The sequence below is a fragment of the Macadamia integrifolia genome, chromosome 2 (assembly GCF_013358625.1).
Source record: "Macadamia integrifolia cultivar HAES 741 chromosome 2, SCU_Mint_v3, whole genome shotgun sequence".
In the NCBI taxonomy this organism is placed as follows: Eukaryota; Viridiplantae; Streptophyta; class Magnoliopsida; order Proteales; family Proteaceae; genus Macadamia; species Macadamia integrifolia.
Genome location: NC_056558.1, coordinates 39,852,237 through 39,874,508, shown reverse-complemented (window position 1 = coordinate 39,874,508; position 22,272 = coordinate 39,852,237). Strand labels below are relative to the sequence as shown.

The following is a 22,272-nucleotide window of genomic DNA, read 5'->3' as shown; positions in this document are numbered from 1 at the left end:
ACAAAATAGAAATTCAATGGTAAAGAAAGTATTTCATGGGGGGGGGGGTGTGTTTGGGGTTGGTGTTTATAGAGCATTTTCAAGTTTTATTAGTTGGTCCACAGCATATGTAATCCTTGAACAAGTTGGAGCCACCCATGGCATTTTAAAACTTTCAAGTGGCTAGGGCCTCTAGATTCTAGACTAAAAAAAAGGCTTTTCCATATTTTTCTTGTCTTAAAATATTTCATTTAGGGATATCATAAGTGTATCATTCATAGCTAGATTGAATTTAATAAGACATTGATTGAATATAATATTTTTAGTAATTATGTAATACCATTCTGTCCCCTACAAGGCATAAAATACCCATCTCCTATTGTTCCTGGTAGACATTGTTTGGGCTTCTAGCTCAGCTGCCTTGTTGAACCATTTAGAAACAACCTCCCTTTTACTGCTCAAAGGCATGGGTTCAAAGACAGTGTGGTAACAGAAAGTGAGAGACATATACCTAGAGCACAAAGGTACAAAGCCCCCAAGAATACAATACATCGCATATATTATTATTGTTCTCAACTTGGGGGAAAGTTTTCCTACACTCCTAATGTGGGGTTCAGCATTCACCCTTAGGTCTTAAAACATCTTCCAATGGACGAAGTCAATAATACTCTTTTTCAGTTCTGTTTTTTCCGTTCATCTGAAAGCCACGGTCAAGGGATTTCCCTTCATAGTGACTTAAGGAAATCCTTCAATTTAATCTGAACATACATTCGTTAAATAATAGTCAACTTGAAAAGTTAAAACTTTATATAAAAAAATTTTCATCTCACTGTTCATGACAAGAACTTTTCTTTATGGGTAGCCATTTGTGCTTTTTGGTAGGGTTGATTTGGTCATTCTGATTGTTGAATATTTATAATGTCTTCTCGACGTCTACCATGTATTATACTTGCTTTGGCATCTTTAGCGTTCTAAATCTTTTGAAGGCATCAAACTTGGATTAAGCTGGTGCAGTTTGTAAAGACTGGCTCATCATAGATGAAACTTGGGACCAAGACCTACCTTCAACCATGCATCTTATGCACTCCCTAGTGCCTCCTTTGTCTCTTTCAACCTCTCATGGATGATGTTGCAGTTTGATAGTATAAGAACCAATTATAGTTCAAAAAAAAGAGAGAGAGGAAATCACACATGAGGTTATGTGAAAACAGTGAACTTTCATACCCATCCTCTCAAAGGGAGTTTTTTATCCTTCTCTTAGGGTCTAGGATGCACAGTATAAAACATGACTCCAATGGAGACTGATCAAGCTAAAGAATTAGGGTATGAGTCATGTTGCAGACCAATGAATGTGTTACGCATCTCAGTTCATCCTGTTAAATTGACCCTTTTTTACTAGATCAAAATTAAGACTCAAAACAACTCATGAAAGAAAATTTAAAGTAAGAGAAACAATTGGCATATACCTCATGCATTTGGCTATAAAATGGACAGCAAAGTAAGCATGATTAATGAAAAACTATAGTTAGACATAATTTACAGAAATGTCATTAATCAAGTCAAATATATAAAACCCTAAATTAGATAGATAGGATATACTGTATGAACTAATATGCACATGTGAAAATTTATCATAATAAGATATGATAGAGAATTAAAATATCATAAAAAATAAATAATTCGAATTTAAATAAATATCTAAAATACACTAAATGCTTGAAATTCTTACAAATGTATAAAAAAATCAAAATAATGAATAAATTTTGTGAGAAAAATCGGAATAAATAGAAAATCATCTCTGCATATTCACCATCACCATTGATATTATAAAAACCAATATAAATTCATGAAAGAAAAAATAGGTTATAACTTTTATGGCCAAATGATACCTATAAATCACAAATAAGTGCAGAAAATCTTACAAAATTAGTGAAACCATGATGAACGCAGATCAGATGAGTAAATCATACACACACAAAAAAAGGAAGCTTTCCTATGATGGTAAGACATTGAAAATAAGCTAATCTTAAATTAACATGAATAAAGAAATTTTGGGAAACTGTTTTGAAAAATCAAAAAGGCATAAAACATGGATGAAGATTTAAAAAAAATAAATATATTGTTATCCTAAATCCTAACATGGGAGACAAAGTAAAAAATAAGAACATGAAAATAATTAATAAAAAAAAAAACTCAATATAATATGCATGAAAGACCCATAAAAATTTTAAATAAGGAAAAACAATGCAAGAATATTGAAATGGATATCACACACCAGTGCTATAATATTGAAACAGATAACACAAACCAATGAATAATAATTGAAATGGATATCACAAACCAAAGGAAATACAACAAAACTAATTTAATATGCAAACAAAACATGAAATCAACAATAATATCATGCCTTTGTCAACGCCTAAACAAGAGCCTATATGGACTCGAAATGAAAGTTTTCCGCAAAGGCCTTTGGTCAGTTTGGTTCCATTTTGAACTAGGTTGGCCTAGTCTCAGTTCAAATGTATTAAAACTTTGAAAGCTCTTAGCTTTGAAGCATTTTCCAATTAATTTTCAAGGGTATGAAAATTCAGGGATTGTTTTGGTCAACGAAAACAATCTTCAAAGTGGGTCCTACACTATAGTTTGAAATTGAGTAACCACATTTTAACCCTAGGGGGGCATTATGGTCATTTTACCTAAGCGATCTCCAATAATACATTTATAGATTTATTAAAAATTGACACCTTCTTTTGATTGCCCCTTATCGTATTCCTAAAAGTACCTTAAGATAGAGGTAAAAAAGGTCTTAAAAAATCATTTGAAAGTGATTTATCATTATGTCATTATCAAAATGTATCATTGTTTTGCATATTTTTCGAGTATATATATGAAATCAAATGATTATAGGATTTATCCTTGTTGAAAAAAAAATATATATGTATCATACTAGAAGGGTAAAAATGTAGGGTTACAAATTATTTCACACCTTAAGAAATATCAATAAGAAAACCTCTTTAAAGATACCAATTGGAAATTTGGAATGATACAGTTCAATCGTCATGTTTAGCAATTTTAAATATTTGATTTGGTTCACAGCCATTCATTTAGCATTTTAAGTCATAATGACTACTATAGCCTTCGTTAGTACCATCGTGTTTGTCATGATTAAGAAAATTAAATGAGCAACAATAAAATCATGTCCTTCCACTTCAATATTTAGGAGCTTTTGATGATCTGATCTTAACTTAAAATATACCATCATTTTTTTCATGATTTAAGAGGCTAAATGGACGGCTTTAATCCAAATAACAAGTTTAAACATATTATAACGTACGATTGAATTGTATCCTTCCAACTAGCATCATTCCAAAAATGGAAAGGCTCTATTACCATAATATACTGACAAAATTAGAGAGACCAGATAATTTGGTCATTTTGTTTTTGATCATTGGATTAAACTAACAATGTTTGTGCTTCATATCCGAAAAATTAAGTTTTGAACATTAGGTAATTACCTCTAACATAGTCACCCCTAATGCTAGGAATGACAAATGTAATTCCTCCAAAGAAAAATAGAAATTTCACTAATTTTCAAGCTTTGTTTTATAACACGGTTCATTCAAATATAATGATGAAATTAACTAATGATTCAAGGTTGATATAGATAACATGTTCAGGAAGTTTGAGGGCAAACCAAACTACCACTTGTTAGATATAGTTATTCATGGAGGACTGATTTCCCACACTACATGTGGAGGAGACAAATTTCCTTATATGCATTAAACTTTCTTTCAGTTTAGCATCAACATGCTTGTTAAAAAAAAAAAAAAAAAAAAAAATCAAGGTAAAGTACAAGTTCAAGTAGTAAATTATAAGTTTTATGTCTTATAAAAAAAGGGAAAGGGATTAATATGTTATCTGCTTACATTAGCATTTTACATGTCAAATCAATAATGGAAAATAATTAGAAAATTTAGTAGGGGTATCAATGCATCATATAAGGGGGAGATATCTTTCATGAGAAAAGAGGTAAGAAATTGTGAGAGAAGTATATACTGTTAACATGAACTTTTATTATTATTATTATTATTAGAAGCATGTATTCATTTTCCCATAAAGTATGTGCATTTGTGTTGCTAATGTTGGAGGCCATATTGTGGCCATGCACACTAACAAGGTTTTTCAGAGCTTCTGCAAGTAGAAGGCGATATAGGGTGGAAGTTAGTGATGAGACTCAGTGTTCTAAGAGTCCAATCATAACATCAAATTGTTGTGGATGAAGATATTCTATTTTCATGACTTTGGGGGACAAAAACTTTAGCCTAATTTAAAAATGGAAGAGGCATAAGCACACCTCCATATGTGGCACCAATGGGTGCTTGGGATGGGGCATCATACATAAAGGGTTGGTGCCTTTCAAAAGCGAAAGAGAAAGATGGACAGAGGACACAATTTACAGCACGCGGGTGGTGTGCCCAGCCTTTCGCTACAAAAGCAAGGAATTCTCTAAATATTAAAGCAATGAGATGAGCAATTACTTAAAAAGAAATGTATAAGCAGTAATCTTCTCTTTAAGTAATTTATGCTTAATAATTCTGAGTCTTTTGAGGCATTAAAAAGTTATCTTCCATTACAATCACACCCAATATAGACAAGCATGAATTCTCTTCAAGTAATTTATGCTTAATAATTCTGAGAGTCTTTGAGGCCCTATCTTCCATTACAATCACACCTAATATAGACAAGTATGAATTCTCATCTCCATCTCACTCTTATCAATATGTGATATGGTCTTTCAGGATCACATGTTGCCAAATAAATTATCTTTGTCATGCTAGAAGACATTAGTAATTATTGTCTGCCATTTCAATTGGGTTGTGACATGGAATTCAAGATAATTGCAACATCTTTGAGCAAGAATACAACAACATAGCTATCACAAAAAAGTGGTGGCAATTACTACTTCAATGGACATATATTCTTCAAAAAAATAATAATAAAAATACTAAATAAATAAATAAATATGATTTGCAAAATACAAAATTCCTATCTACTTCATTAATTATTATCTCCTTATCTTGAGAAATAATGTTTATAGAATTAGTCCTTTTTTTTTTTTTTTTTTTGTCAAAAGCTAGTGAAGATATCTCTCACCTCTCATTTCATTGACAAATTAATCATTCTAAATCAACTTATATAACTCAATAAATCGATAGTAATTTCTTTCAATAATTTTATTTGGATATTTTCTTTCGTCTTTATCAGTAGCATGGTTTCATTCTAGAATCCAGAGGAAGAGAAACCCATCATTGAGGGTTATTACACTCGAAGTAGATATTTTGTGTGATTATGATATAGACACCTTGGGCCATAGGAGGATACTTCTTTCATCAACTCTATTGATTCAAATACTGACAGATATGCCAAAACCATGTGGCCCTGTTTATAATTATTGGGAAATAAGTTTTATGGAAGGGCTGTCCATGGGGTATATATATGAACAACCCACCTATTTGTACCATATAGCTGCTATATGATGGGATTCAAATTTTTGTGATCTAGCATTAGTGTTGATGTTGGCTGATATCGATAGGGATCAGTCGATATCCATGAATCAATCAATACATCCGATTTGATATCAATATCTAAAATCGTTTTCATTTATCAAGAAGGTATTGATTGATTCTCAACGAACATCCTGACTTCGACTCCCACTAGGTATACAGGGGTGTTTAGTGCAATTGGTGAGCAACGAACTTAGTACCAGCTGTAAATTTGGACGTCCTGAGTTCGAATCCCACTAGGAACACTTTGGGCCACTTACACGGGAGTGTTTAATGCTTTTCACTACTTCTAATGAAAGTTGAATGATTCTTATTCAATCCAGATATGACCCGGTCTATGCGGTTGTGGGGTCAGTATGAACCCGTGGGACTAGTCAGGCCGAAAACCTGAATACCCGTTGTTAGCTAAAAAAAAATACAAAATAAAATTTTAAAAGTTCAAAATTACCTAAAGAGTGCATGACAATGAAATTTGACAAGGGGAGTTCTCCAAGGTCTTCAATCGACAATGCAATGTCTTCAGATTTTAAAGAGAATATTGAGGTGCTAATGGATTTTATAGAGGGCTGTTCAGGGTCGTGGGCATGTTTCAATGTCTTGTTAGATATTTATTTTTTCTGAAATGGTTTAAATCTGTTTCGTAGATCATTGTGAAGGATGGGTGTATTGAAGTGGTTCAAACTCAAGTTATAAAAGGTCAAACTGATAGACTTGGGAGATCCTCTTTTGAGGATGCTCTGATTTTCATTTTGTATTCTTTTCAAATTTTTTTGTTTACTTCTTTAACAAAAAAAAGAAAAAATATGAGATTTTACAAATAGTCAATACTTAAATATCCAATGATCAAGATTATTACATCATTGGCCACATTGTACAACAAATGACTGCTAATAGAGGGTAATCAGTGCAATCTTGCCATGTTACCCCATTATGATCTCTGATGTGATCTGGTCATTATCATTGTAATCATATTTGATATGATATTCTTTAGGAGATGAGCTTCTAGCTCATAGACAGGCAGCTAGACAATTTAGCATAAGTCCAAGGAAGGTGGATAATTCAACCCTCTAACCCCACCCTTCTTAATTATATAATAGTAGTTGTATCCCCCAAAAAAAATATATATATGTTAATAATAATTTAGTTGTTAGTACTAACTACTAAGTGTGGTTTGGAGGCCCCCTCATTGGCCCTTTGTGGATCCCTATTTGACCTCGAAGTATGTATTACACTCCCTCTCCCCCCACCCCTTCAAAAAAAAAAAATAAATAAATAAATAAATTGAAGCTCTTAAATGTTGCACACAATAATTTGTTAGGAACATATGCACATACTTCTATTAATTGACAACGCCGGATGCTCTCGGCCATCCAATATTCATCGCATCGTCGCACTCACTGTAGAAAATAACTGCTCGATGGTGGTGGTGGTGGTGGTAGTGGCCTGGGGTGAAGGTTGGGTAGAGTAGGTTCAATAATGTTTTTTCTCTTCCTGATTACAACCACCATTTATGAGGATAAGTTTGTCCTTCACAAGTGTAAACTTGAAGACTTAATAAGCAAGGTTTTGAAACTTAAAATGAGATACAAGATTGGTCTCCATTGATTTCAATTCAATTTCAAGTCAAATCATCTTGAAATCGACTAAAATTCATCAAAATCTTCTAACTCGACCTAACTCAACGAAATTGGGTTTAAACAGATCGACCTCAATTGATTCCGAGTCCACCCAGCAGACTCAACCGATTCCCATCTGAGTTTTAAAATCATGGCAGACCATAACGACACAACCCATAACTTGGGGATGTTATGAAAGTTTCTCAGGATACTTTGAGTTAGGTAATAGCTAATATTGGCCAGACACTGTTGATGGCGGTGGCACCAATTCTATGAGGAGATTGAGGTTGAAGTAAATTTCCAGGTCGGTCACTTGGTTAGACCACGTCATCATGACAAGTCAGCAGTGAAATGGACCCTTTTCCCATACGGAGAAAATAGAAGGAGGTGAAGACCCGTCTCTTCACCCACTTTTAACAATTTAACCAATAATAAACTTCCCCTATTCCACAAAGAAATTTTATATAAAGAAATGGTAGAGATGGAGAAAATGAAGACAACACTATTCAAATCCACGATTCACGCCTAGTATTAGTTGACATGGGCTATTATATACCCCTTTTCAGCCCCTTGTTTGGGATTCAATCCCTTAATCCCATCTCTCTCTCTCTCTCTCTCTCTCTCTCTTTCTCTATAGAAGATGAGCTTTCTAAACATGGTTGAGGCAAAATTGCCTCCAGGGTTCAGATTCCATCCACGAGATGAAGAACTTATATGTGATTACTTGATAAGGAAGATTACAGGCAATAATGGGAAGGGGAGCACTTATGAATCTCCTATGATGATAGAGGTAGACTTGAACAAGTGTGAGCCTTGGGAGCTTCCAGGTGAGAAAACAACTTCTCCTTCTCCTTCATCATCTTCATCTTTATTTGCATGATAATTGAGTTCATTCCAGAGTTTAATTACTTCATATTAATATAGGTTTTGGATTCCAAAGTTCCTAATATGGATTTGTGAGAAATTTTCTGACTTCCACTGATCCTTCCTAAATGAGTCTTAATCCAATTTGCTAAATCAATTCTCCTTCCATTCTGCCATAAAGTTGGTGGATTGAACTTAATTTTTTTTTTCTTGGATCTTAATCCCTTCACCAGGGCTTACAAATAAGTTTTCAAGGTTCTTGAAAGGTTTAGAGTTGAAAAATTCTCCTTTTTTTTCTTTCAATATTTCATTTTCTTTTGTTGTTCTTTAAAAAGGTTTGAAAAGAAGAGTTGGATTTTATTTCATTGTGTTTGGCATAGCCAACTACACCACGATACATACTGTGTAATGCTCAAACAAAAAAGATAATGAAAACGATTGAGAATAACAGAAGAGTCAAAATCATTAGGAATAGCCACAGTCACACTGGGTTGGCACAATTTGCCTCTGCGACAACTTTGGCTTTGATACCACTTGTTAGAAATTTGGGTAAAATTCTTTCTTAAATTCTAGCTATCAAGGAGGTGTCCAAGTAGCTATAAGTCTTCACATCGAGCTAATCACATCCGATCGATCTAATATTATTATTTCTGCTTTCTGCATGAAACCCAACAAAGATGTGGTAATCCTAACTTTTCTTGCAAAATGCTGTAAGATTACATGTTTATGACTTATTCATGGTTAGGTTTTTGAATGTGACATGACTGAGGATTAGGTTTCTCATTCATGAACTTGTGACATAAAATATGTTTTGGTGCCATTAATTAAATTATGTTAATTAACTGAATACAAAATTCTTGTGTGTAATAGAGGTGGCTTGTGTGGGAGGAAGGGAATGGTATTTCTTCAGTCAGCGTGATCGGAAGTATGCGACCGGACTGCGAACAAACCGGGCTACAATGTCTGGGTATTGGAAAGCCACAGGGAAGGATAGACAAATCATCCGCAAAGGGACCCTTGTGGGTATGAGGAAAACCCTAGTTTTCTACCAAGGGAGGGCACCCAAAGGGAAAAAGACAGATTGGGTTATGCATGAGTTCAGGCTTGAAGGACCTTCAGAACCATCAAAAACTTCTTTACAGGTTCCTCTCTTTCATTTTTTTTTATAAATTTTCCCAAGTTGTTCTTTTAATTATAAATATTGTTAATAACTTATCAACTATTTCATACCAGACAAAATTATGGAAATTTCTATTAATTATTATGCTTTCCGCAACTACACTATGGACAAAATCATACTGAAGTGTCTATTAATTCTCAATAGTATTTTGTCCTTGACCCTATTAGCTAACAAGATTGAAAATGACTATTTTGGTATATTTGAAAATTCTTTCTACTATTTTATGGAGTTTTGCATAATTGACCAAGTTCTGATAATAATCTAGATAAGTCTTGTATATTCAATGCAACAAAACATAATATTAAGAAATAGTTGCAGACTCTCATTTAAAAAAAAAAAAATGTTAATTTTAAATATTATTATTTTTTAGAAAGTTTTAGTTTAAATATTTTTATTAACTCATTAAGGACAACCAGGATGAAACAATCCAATAGAATTAATTTTAACAATTGTTCTGACCCTCTTTCTTATTGTGTGTATAAGCAGGAGGATTGGGTGCTATGTAGAGTATTCTTCAAAAAAGGAGGAGTTTCTGGTAAACCTAGTGTGGAAAACTATTATGAAGATGACACAGGTTCTTCACCATTCCCACCTTCAATGGACTCCTACATCAGTTTTGAGCAAAATCCACCTAATTTAGTTGAGTTTGAGCAAGTGCCCTGCTTCTCCAATTTTGCCCAAAACAATACCAACCCAAGCATGCCACCTTATGCTCAAATGGAACAAAATATGCTCACCAAGAATTTAGCCAGCTTTGGAGGAGTATTACCTGATATGGGTACCTTCTCAAGCCCTTCTAGTGATAAAAAGGTAATAAAAGCAATCTTGAATCACCTCAGCAAAAGTGAAAACAATATGAAGGTGGAATTAGCTACAACAAGTTTAGGGGAAGGAAGTTCTGAGAGCTACTTATCTGAGGTGGGTTTGTCAAGTATGTGGAACCCATATTGAATATTCAAAGATATTACATCATGTGTCATGCAAGAATGGAGAAGAAGGGTTATGGCTCTTGCAAGGACAAGGTGCAAGGACAAGGCAAGGATGGGTTGGATATATGAATTTTTTTTTCTTTTTCTTTTCTTGGATTGGGTCAAAGTTTTATTTGTAATGATTCGCATGGTAAATGGAGTTTTTAGTACTGCACATATTTAAAATGTTAGGAAGGTTGTTTTTGAGATGAAAGATGTTGTATTGTGACTTTAATGTAAAGCTCCATCTGTGATTGACTTCAGAAGACTCAACCTGGTTCAACAAAACCTTTTCTTAGCTGTTTGGATATAACTAATCCTGTTGCCACTTCAAATTGTAGGCACCCATCCAATTATCTTGTTCTATGTGACTTTGAGAAATTTGTGGACATTAATGTGCTGGATTTGTATGAATAAACCTCAAGATTATGACAATTCATAAGAACAAAATTGCAACTACAAGCTACCTTTTTGCTTCATCTGCCTAATCAACATTCTTGGAAGGACACAATTAGGGGCTGTTATGAGTTTGGGTTTTGTGAAGATTTATGTTAATGTGGTCCTGACCCAAATCATAAATTAGTCAAGGACTTTCTGCCAAATTAAACCAAATTGGGTGGGAAAAGTAACAAAAAAGTAGAGGTTTAGTATTTTGCAATAATAATAATTTTTACTAATCAGAAAAAGGAATCAGGAAAGATCTACCCCTTTTGTGGTCCATACTATAGATTGGGTTCTTTACCATGTTTTGCCTCTACATGTGTACTCATAAAATAAATTATCAAAATAATCATTTTGTCTTAAAATGGAAAATTTCATCAATTAGAAACTTTGGGCGAATTAATCTGAATCCAAAAGAAAATGAATTAAGACTTTCTAGCACATGTATGAATCCTATTTTTATATTATGGTTTTCTTTAAATGTATCGAAGTTTTAAAAAACAAAACTGCGATGTAAGACAACCCACTTGCCTAAAAGGTGAGGCGTAAACCAAGAGGCATGGAGCAGAAGCCTTTGCAAAGTATGACACACTTAATAACAAAACAAAGCCATAAATATATAATATATTGATTAATAAAAAAAAAAATTGTGTGGATAGGTGTATGGTCTTACGTTCAATTTTTCATCTACAATTTAAGTGGAGAACGTGGCGGTGGGTTGCTACGCTAGTCTCCCTGAGAAATTAGTCGAGGTGCGTGTAAGCTAGCCCGGACACCTTGATTAACAATAATAATAATAATAATAATAATAATAACATATTGATAAAAATAAGAAAAAGGAAATAAAAGAAATGAATAGCAAAGAGGAAACAAAGTTTTGGATAAAATACGTAATAATTTATGCATATGGTCCCAATCTTTCATGGTATGAAGCATGTCATGTGCAAGGGTTTTTAGCCTTTAGGAATATTCCTCAGGGTTTGCCTGAAAGCCAACCTTCTGGTATATATGTGTAGGATTCACACCTCTAAAAGCAAGTATTCACTATTATGGAACAGTATTAAATCATAATCACACATACAAATCAATCTAGAGAGAGAGAGAGAGAGAGAGAGAGAGAGAGAAGAATGCATGTTACCAAATTTTCAGGCAATATAAACTTCTAAACACTCTCAGTTTTGAAGGAATTCCATAGAGAGCAATGTAAGTACCAAGAAAAATAAGCACTTATAGTAGCTCAGAAATAAATATAGCATATTGTTATATATAAGTCAACTTATGCACAAGAATTATTTTTAATTAAAATGTGAAAAAAAGGGAGGTTGAGAGGGATAGAAAGGGGGAGCCATTCTTTTGTTATATATATATGAATGAAACGTAATGCCATTCGGCCTCAAAAATGCCCCTAGTGAATTTCAGAAAATCATGAATGACATCTTCAATTCTTATGGAAAATTCACCATTGTTTATATTGACGATGTCTTGGTTTTCTCAAATTCTGTTGAGCAACACTTCAAACACTTACGGACTTTTTATCAAATCATTAAATCAAAAGGTCTTGTTTTATCAAAAAGAAAAATGGAGTTCTTCCTCACCAAAGTTAGATTCCTTGGACACTTGATCGAAAAGGGAACCCTCACCCCTATTGATCGTGCCCTTACTTTTGGTGAAAAGTTTCTTGACCAAATCCTTGACAAAACCCAATTACATGAATCTGGATTTGCCAGAAACCAGACTTCATGTCGAATTTGAAAAATATTTTTGTTTGATAAATTCTTTGTAAAAGATCCTTTTGATTTGGGATTGGATATCTAACCCACTGAAGGGCACAAATTACAGGATCGAGATATGCTAAAATCCAGGGAAATGGGGATCTCCTAGTTCTGTATAGCAATCAGAACGAGATAGGTGCAATACCGTACTCCGATCCAGTAAGGAGACTAATACTGAGATGGGTGCAATACCTTACTCAGAACTAATTGTACTGTAATTAAAATAAACAAATAAAGACCATAAACTTAAAATGAAGGATATGAAATTATATATAGGGTTTCAGCTACAAGAGAATTTGGAGATGAAAAATATCTTTTTATGGGAAAACAAAATAAGTCTTCAGTGAAACTCAATATGAAAGGTCTAGTGACCCATTTTCTAATTTAACACTATTAGATATATCATGAGCCCTAATGGCCAAATATGAAACGATACAAGAATCTCTAGCAAAATCAATACCAAAAAAAAAATACTAGATCAATCATCATCCCTATCCAATTGTTAATTGGATCTGCCATATGCTGTAATGGCCAAATAAGAAACGATCCAAGAATCTCTAGCAAAACAAAGAAAAATTACTAGATAAATCATCATCCCTAGTCCCTACTCAATTATTGATTGGATTTGCATGATTAAAAATGGTGTATTTAATGTATGAGCTTTCCAGCATTGCAGGGTCTGGGGAAGGTCATAATGTATGCAAACTTACCCCACTTTGCAGATATGCTATTTTCTTAATTAGATTTGCCTGATTGATTCTCCTTTCTCCCCCAACTCTCTTAGTCTCTTTCCATTTAATTGTTATGTGTATAATCATGATTTTGATGTTCAAGTAATACAAAATCTTATCTCACGGATGTAGGCCAAGGTTCAATGCCACATTAATCATTTTAATTATTTATATTTTTTTCATCTTGTACATGATAACCAGTAATTGTAGATTTGTACTTAAAATATAATAAAATGGGAGAGATCTGAGGAAGATGCTCCTCCTAAATTTAAACAACTCTCACAAGGGAGATATTCAGTTAAAACCTCTTTATTTCCTTGCCTCATATTGATAATATATAAAACTGATGACCAACTAATTCTTCCAAATATTCTTTTGCTATTTTTATTAGTCCAATAATCTAATTAAACAACCCTAATCCGGGCACATTCTAATGTATCTGATTGATAAATAGAATCAAATCTAGTGTTAGCAACTTAAATAAATCAATTAAATATTTAGATACTTAGTGAATAAATGCTTTAGCTTTGAAAACTGTTCCAATAATATTCATAAGAAAATTAAATTTCAAAAATTATTCCCTTGCTAATGTGGAAATTGTGATCTCTAGAATTTCCTAGTTCTGAAGTGGGAAAGGGAGAATCTCTGTCCACTCTAAACTTCCTTCTTTCTAAGGTGGGGATTGAATTTGATCTCTTTCATCAATGGTTGAGGACTGAAGTTAAGATCATCCAATTTTAGCTCGAACTTTCTCCAATATTTCTCAGAAATGATTATGATAATAAGGGTCCTTAAAAAATTAAGTTTTAGAGAAATTTTCTGTTTGAAATCTGTAACAACAAATGGGACCTTACCGACTTTATGATATTTGTTCAGATTTTGGTATGGTAGGTGATGGAAAATATCATCTGAAATACAAACCCATATCATTAGCAGCCATGTGTCAATTATTTGAAACTTGGAACTTTCCCCTATTCAGAATGACTCTATCACCACTTGTTATTAAATGATATAAAGTATAAACCCTTTAGATTGAGGGGGTAGTTTGGTTTCTAATGATCAATTATCATTTATTAATGAGGAAGAGAATAAAGTGAGCAAGAATAATAAAGTCTCATGCCACCAACTAACTTCCTTAGATTGTGGCATATAAGTCTCTGAGCTTTGCAAATAATTTGATAATTAAAAGACTAAGGATTTGATCTAATTAATAATTGGATTTTGTTGATTCTGCTTTGATCATATGTGGCTCCCTCTACCTAAAACATGAACACATAATTTTAAAAAGATGCACCTGAGCTCACTCCAAGATTTGATGCTTTTGGAGAGAAGGGTCTTACTTCAATATATATTTTGCAATGTAAGAAAGAGGGGGGGGGGTGAGAAAGAGAGAGATGGATAGGAGTCCTAATTAAATCCAGGTTAGGATAAATTAATCTTCATATATCTTATATTTCAATGATAATTAAGGACTTATATACTATTTGTTGAGTAATTAATGAGTCCTATAGAAAGATCACTTAAAACAAATATTGATGCTTCCCTTTCTTCTCCTTTCATTAAAATAAAATCCCTTCAAAAGAAGATTATATAAACAAATGAAGTTTTAGATAATCAATATATAATCTGTCCAGGTGTTATGACAAACACCGACTAATACGGATTGGGCAAGACACTCATATAAGCGTCGGCCATGGTTGATGTCCATATCTGTTTGATACCAAATTGATGGTTAACAAAATGGAGGGAAAAGTATTATAAAAAATAATAATAATAATAATAAGGTATCAAAATATTAGTGGAAAATTTGATATGAATGATACATATTGTTATCAATATCAGTTTCGCGGATGAGTGATACCAATACCCTAGACTGTGAACTTAATCCCTGATCACAACTAACAAGACCCAATGTCTTGTATTCTGGCTAGCATTTCCCAGAAAGAAAATGGATCCATGTCTTATTCATGGGCATTAAATGGAGTAGGCCGGGTCCGAGACCTTCTGCTCCATATTCATTTTAACCGGTTCTGGATCTTAAATTTGGATATTTCAATTATGGGGTTTCAGTCTATTAATTAGGTGAATCCAAAATCAAATCTTAATAAATTTTTTTATTTGTTTTGGTTTGATTTTATTTGATTTTTTTTATTATTATTATTTTTTTTTTTTTGTAATTAGGTTATTATCAGATTCAATCTGGTTTTCGGATTTTCATATATGCATAAGGACATTAACAGGAAAGTCCTAGTTTTTTTGGGTTTTCAATTTCTTGTTAGATTATTATCAGTCTGGTATCGATTTTTTTATTTTTTTTATTTTTATTTTTAATTTTTTTATCAAGTTCAGTCCAATTTTCATTTCCGATTGATGCACTCAATAGGTCTGGTTTGGGTTTAGCTTCTTTCAATTCTATAAAATCCCAATTTAAAACCAAACCAATAAGAATTTGATTTGATTCGAACCGAAGCATTCAATTTCAATTGATCCGATCAGTTCGATCTGAACTTTGACACCCAAATGTTCAATTATTGGACAGTGAAAAAAAAAATATATCCACCTAATTCCCGGGGGAAGGATACCAAAACATTTCTTTCCAAGTTTAACAATGCACAAAACTAGTCATCCTTATAGTGTATAAATGGGTTAATAGTTTTTTCAACTCAGGCTGGAGCTCTGGATTTAATCCTAGCTTGGTCTTTGCTATCGTCTGCAATAGACTTCAACTATTCATCTTTCAGATAATCCAAAGATAGAATACAAAGAAAGAGTCAAATACCCATTTTATATATATCTTCCAACACATAAAAACACTATTAGTACCTCAAATTTTTTTTTATTGAAACTCTTATAGTCTTCATGCCCAACAGCTATTGCAAAAGACAAAAATAAGTATAATAGATTATTCATACCATCTCTTGTTGCAAGTTTCATGCTTGTAGACCTTTGCCATGTTGAAAGGGAACATGTGTCTTCCCATTTGTTATTTTTTTCTTTGTTGCGAATAAAATAAAGAAAAATAAATTCTTAAAAAGATAATTATGGAGGAAAAGCCTGATCAATATGGATTGTTGTAAGGGTGCCAATATTGTAACTTATGGTTGAAAGGTCCCAGCCATGGGTTTGGGTTGGAGAGACATGATCTTGTTGTAAATTGTAACTGAAGCTAGTAATGAGACGAGGTTAGGTATGTCACCAATTTTCTTGGAGTTAGCGGTGCAACTAAGGAAAGTGCTGAAATGGGAGGAGCAAAGGGGACTTTTTCAAAAGAAGGAGGAGAGAGAAAAACACAGATTTGGGCATACAAGTGTGGCATACTAGTCTTTTTCCCTTTTTAATATATATATATATATATATATTCAATAAGGGTTAATTTTGTCATCTCATGTGTGTACTTGAAAATATTCAGAACAATGATAACTCTTGAGGATGACATAATAGTAACTTATTTTTTAATTATTCATTAAAAAAATATGTTTAAATTAATTTAAGAAAATATTTATTTACTTCTAATTTACTTGAAGACTTTTTAAGAATAAGATAATACAGTCAAAAACAAATTGCAACTTTTCAATTCACCACTTTGATTATCCTTTACGATAAGTAGCACCTTCTGTCCTATAACCATATATTTGTCACAATTTTTATTTTTTTTTAACTCATGTTGAACAAATTTCCTTCATAACCCAAACCTTAAATTTCTTGTCCTCATACCTTAAACCATGGAAACCCAATAACATCCAACATAGATAAAACCCCGTTGTAAATGCTAACCAAAAATTAGTCACACAAAGAGATTGCCACAATTGTAGACAAGGGGACAGTTCATCCAAGTTGTAGAGAGAGAGAGAGAGAGATATGAACCATGAAAGTGTCTTTCTAACATTATAAAGAGGTCAACATAATGGGTCACATAGCCAAGGGCCTGGGGTCCATTGGAGACAAAAGAAGTAAAGACAACCAAGTTGTTTTACATAATTTAATAGAATTCCTTTGGATCTTTCAATCCATTTTGCATGGCCACATACCAACCATTCACATGGCTTATGTGGCCATTGAGATGACCCATTTAAAATTTCTACCGGGTGGGGTCATGATCATGGTGAAGGGAGCACACTAACCACCGGACATGGACCTTTCTGTCCTAAACTGATAATATGCTTTACCTACGGTGACAAAAAAAAAATTTTAATTTTAAAATTATAAAATTAAAAATGAAATGGTGAAAGCTTTCCCTTATTATGGGTGCAAAAATAGATTACAACGTTAATGATTATAAATGTCTATGCCCCACAAAATGGGGTTGATAATATTCTTATACTGTTCCCCGATCCCTTGTGACGTGTGATACCCAAGAATATGGTAAGTATTGTATTCGTCTGGAAGATCGGTGAGGTGTTTCTATCAAGAACACGGTAAGTATCAGGGAATTTAAGAGATCATGGTGAGGGTATACAAACTTTAGTCCCTTCCTAACATGGCACAACGCGTTTTAAAATTTTGAGGTCCATGGACTAAAGAGGACAACCTTGTGCAAGATTAATGGATCATTAGGCTTAAGAGAGAAAGACAACCATGAAACAAGCTAGCCATTAATTTTCTACAAACCTCCAGAAAAAAACCATTTGCTATTTAGAAGCTTCAAGACTGTGCTCTATGATCAGCTACTTCCTTGGAGCTACAGATTTTGAGTGATCAAATGGGAATCAGCAAAGCCCGTTACATATAACAAACACACTTTGATCAAGAAACAAACAAGCACACAAGTTACAATCTGATGTGAAAGTACAAGGCGATCCAGTGCATCATGGGACCACCGAGAGATTTGTAGGCTTTTTGAAAAGTGTAACCATTGATAACAAGTTGAGGAACATCAAGAGGCCAAGCCCAATGAAGGAAGCAATGAGGGCCCCACGACCATGGTCACAGAAGGTTCCAAATTTGTCACAGATCTTGCTCCACCTGGCATGTGAATTACCATTTTCTCCTAACTCAGCCATTGCAGTTGCAGCACCAAGTCCTGATGACACTAGAGCCACCGTTCCCTATTCACACAGCACCAAGTCCAGATAACTCTAAACTGAGAATCATTAACTGGATGGCTGAGAATGAATAACAACCAATGCAAAGTTCGAAATCTGATCCAATGGATGATAAGCATGTGTATTCCAATCATCACATAGCTTGGGTCATATCCTAACAAAGCCTAGGCTTAGTACGTGCTCAAAACAAGTAGACCAGGTTTTTTTTTTTTTTTTTTTTTTTTGGTGGGGAGGATTGGGGTTGGGCTATATGACATGAGATCTAATTTGAACATTTACAAATAGGGGAGGTGAGAACTAATAATAACATTCATTATTCCAAGAGCCCAATTATATTGTCAAAATCACTATTGATAGACTCTTTTTCACCTTGGGTGATGAAAACTTTCTCCTATGGTATAGTCCAGTTTAATTTCCAAAGTTAACCGATATAATGTGGAAGGGACTCACATGGTCAAGAAACAAAAAGAGAGAGAGTTAGTGTGGAATTCAGATGGTCAAGATTTAAGAGGACGTGGGAAAACATCCCACATTGTCCACATGGGATCTTTATATTAGAAATTTTTACATTTGAAAAAGGTTTCTCACACCATAGTATCGGAATGGCATCTCATAATAAAAAAATCTTCTGTGATGAGTAGTGAGATGTAGTGAGCATCAAATGGTTAGAGGTGCATGCCTGGGTCCTTCCAACCATTAAATGCTCACCGCAAAGGATCCAGACCCCCCCATCTCATACTACCAGTAATTTTCTGCCATTGGGAGAATGATTAGGTCATGTTCACAATCAAATTTATGGTTTCCCACCCTTTTGATTGAACACAAATAAAACTTAATTATTTATCTTAACCATATGATTCACCATGTATTCAGTCTACCTCTTATTTCAATGATTTAAAAGAGTCAAATCAAAGACAATTGACCTTTTCAAATAGTTTGAGAACACGTTTATAAATGTCAAATTTCTTATTAAAAATCACCATATGACTTGATATGCTATTGGATCATAATGTGAACAGCATATCCATAAAGTCTAATCATCTACGTTATGCTTATGTAAATTAACATATAAAAATTGGGCCAAGTCTTGGGTCTAGCCCAATTAGAAGACAGGTCCAGACCCAAGATGATGAAACACTATTTTGACTAGTCAACAGTTGGCTCATTCTCCATTTATTTCGATGACCCATCATGATTTTGATTGTAGTAAGAAGAGACGTGAATGATTTTGGTAGAAAAGGACTCTAGTATTCAAAATTTATTACATGAAAGATGATGTAATTGATAGTTGATCATATATATATGTATATATATATATATATATATATGGAGAAAGAAGTTAAATGTTAAAGTTGATGCTTACCATGTCCAAGATTGTGATTATCAAAGGCCGAAAACCATTGAAATCAAACTTATAGGCAAATAAATCAGTGGTCAAGATGATGAAGTGATGGAAACTGGCAATTCCATTGACTATCACAAAGAACCTGCATGATCACATTATCAAAGTTAATCACTTCTGGTGATACATTTATTTGGTCTAGTTCCATTTATGGAAAGTGATTAACATATAATAAAGACGATAATTATATGACAAGCACGATAATGACGAGGAAAAAACTTAGCAACAATAGTCATGGATAATGAACAAAAATGTGAGAAATTTTTTGCTCTTGGAGCTATAGTTGTTTTGAGAAAACCACATTAAGAGAAAAAAAAAAATTAGGTTAAACCAGTATAAGTAAAGATTGGATCTTACTTGAGAATTCATCTTTTTTTTTTTTTTGGTTTTATTTGAAGAGAAGCAAGCATATGTGAAAGTTAGCACAAACTAGTTTAATTTTGAAAGAAGTTTCGAGTTAAGTTTTTTTTATCTACCTGAAAAGAATCTAGCCGTTGGAGTGTCATTGTTTCCTTTGTCGCTTATTGATCGAAGTTGAAATACTCTTGGCACTATTCTTCGAGTCCGATCCTATACAACAACCAGAACTCGTGCAGTAAGAGGTTCTCCCTTCACCATAGGTGGAGGAAAACTGGGTCTAGAATTTTTCGCCTTCATGAAATATTCATGAGATGGATTGGGCCATTTTGGGCCCAACTTTGGTCGTCATAAATTGGACTGGACATCAAACCGAAAGGGTCCCGTTCCCTAATTTGGCTTGACTGCTACTGAGAGTTTTAACCAAAAAAACCATGAAATTGAACCCGGTTGGCTGGAGAATATCCAATCCAGCCCCGTCAAATCCAGGTATCAGAACTGACCCCAAATGGGTTGGGTTAGACTTGGTTTACAAGGTCTTTAAAAGCGAAAATAAGAACTTTTGTGGCCCACTAAAGCTCAACCTAAATCTTAACCAAAGCCCACTTATTAATATGTATATAGATTAATGCAAATCTACCCCTTACCACCCCATGAGAAGGTTTTCCTTCACCCTCGGTAAATGTCTACCTACTACAGTGATCTGACAACTACTCTTTATTGTACAAAGGTACGAAATACCCTTGGCTCTACTCCAAGAATCCTATCCAACCACCAAAAGTGATGGATGAAGAGATTCTCTCTTTATCAAGAGTGAAGGAAACTGGGTTCATCGCTTTAGGCTATGTTTGGTAGCCAAGAGAAGGAAAGAAAAGAAAAAAGAATCTAGAAAAGAAAGGAAAACAAAAGAGAAGAAAAGAAATGAAATGCTGAGAAAATAAAAAAAGTATGTATGTTTGGTTACCATTAGAAGAGTAGAAAAGAAAAGTTTTTATATTTTCTCATGTTTTCTTGTGTTTTTGGCAAGATTTTCGTTTTGGAAGCAAAAGAAAACTTAAACATAGACTTATAATTAATGGTTGGAGTGTGGGAGGGAATTTTCATAAACTTCTCATAATTTTAATCACAGGAAAAGCAAAAAAAATTATAAAGGGAAATCATGAGACTGCATGGAGAGCTGCAGTCCTTGATTTGAAGAGGTGTCCTTTCATTAATAGTTCTTCATGAATATTACTTAGGATGTGTTTGGTAGCCAAGAGAAGAAAAGAAAAAAAGAACAAAAATTGTACTTCTATCTTGGTGTAAGAATTTCTCTTTGGCTATGCTTGGTAGCCATAAGAAAAAAAAAAAAAAAAGAATCAGAAAGGAAAGGAAATATATCATTTTCTTTTGGTATGAGATGGTTTGGTTTTAAGAAAAGCTTACACAAAGGCTGGGGTGTGCTGAAACTTAGCCTGAAGAGCAGCAGTAATTTGGGTAGTCCCAACAGTAGCAACCACGATGGTTTTGGTCTCCTTATTAAATGCCATCACAATTGTAGCAGAAACCGCAGCAAACAATGCAAGCAACCTCAAAAGCAAAAGGACCCAACCCTGTCTCTTAGTTTCTGGCCCATTGCTCAAGTGAACTAGTTTTTCACCACCTTCATGAGCCATGGGACTGAGAGAAAGAATGAAATGAGAAAAGAAAGAGATGTCTACTGAGGAAATGCCCAAAGGCTGGTTCTTATAAAACTAGAGAGAGAGAGAGAGAGATGGTGGTCATTTCTTTGTCTTGTTGAATCTAACAAGGAAAGTTGCTAATGGATTGTTAATGCTTCTCTTGAGGGGTTGGGAAAATGTTGAACACCCTTGAGTGTAGTTGATGTCTAGGGAAAGCAAGTTTGTCACCCTCATCCAACTCATTGACCAACTTAAAGGTGGGCATTACTCAAAACCATTTTGATCAACCTCATTTCACTGCTAAGCCACTGAGGCATGGCCTCAATTGGACCATGCAAAACCCAAGAGAACCATCCAAACTTGGACCATCTAGAAATTTTGAAGTGGAGGGGGGACCCTGTCTAACATGTCTGCATGGACCTTCTTTCGTAACCACTAATTTGGCTTACAATAATGCGAATGGCATTTAGTTGGGAATTTAAATTTGAATTGATCCCATGTAACTACCTTGATATAGCCAGTGGTTCCAGATAAGATTCTTTTAGGCTGTGTTTGGTAGCCAAGAGTAGATAAGAAAACAAAATGAAAAGAATAAAAAAAATGATAAGAAAATAAAAAAAAATATGTCTGTTCGACTACCAATAGGAGAAAACCAAGACAATAATACAATTCTTGTATTTTTTTTTTTCTTTTCT

The 22,272-nt window shown here is 33.8% G+C and overlaps 2 protein-coding genes across 2 annotated transcripts; one reads left to right on the top strand and one right to left on the bottom strand.

The window, feature by feature from the left end:
• Positions 1-7,727: 7,727 nt before the first annotated feature.
• On the top strand, positions 7,728-10,519 carry LOC122072215 (NAC domain-containing protein 21/22-like). Its single transcript, XM_042636787.1, has 3 exons — positions 7,728-7,986; positions 8,894-9,165; positions 9,690-10,519. Exons 1-3 carry the CDS (start codon positions 7,800-7,802, stop codon positions 10,152-10,154), a joined length of 924 nt encoding a protein of 307 aa, XP_042492721.1. The 5' UTR covers positions 7,728-7,799; the 3' UTR covers positions 10,155-10,519.
• Positions 10,520-17,671: 7,152 nt separating this feature from the next.
• LOC122061664 (CASP-like protein 1B2) lies at positions 17,672-21,615 on the bottom strand. The gene is made up of 3 exons (XM_042625078.1): positions 21,342-21,615; positions 19,521-19,644; positions 17,672-18,160 (listed from the first exon to the last, which is right to left on the bottom strand). The coding sequence occupies exons 1-3, from the start codon at positions 21,569-21,571 to the stop codon at positions 17,921-17,923; spliced, it is 594 nt and encodes a 197-aa protein (XP_042481012.1). The 5' UTR covers positions 21,572-21,615; the 3' UTR covers positions 17,672-17,920.
• Positions 21,616-22,272: the final 657 nt, after the last annotated feature.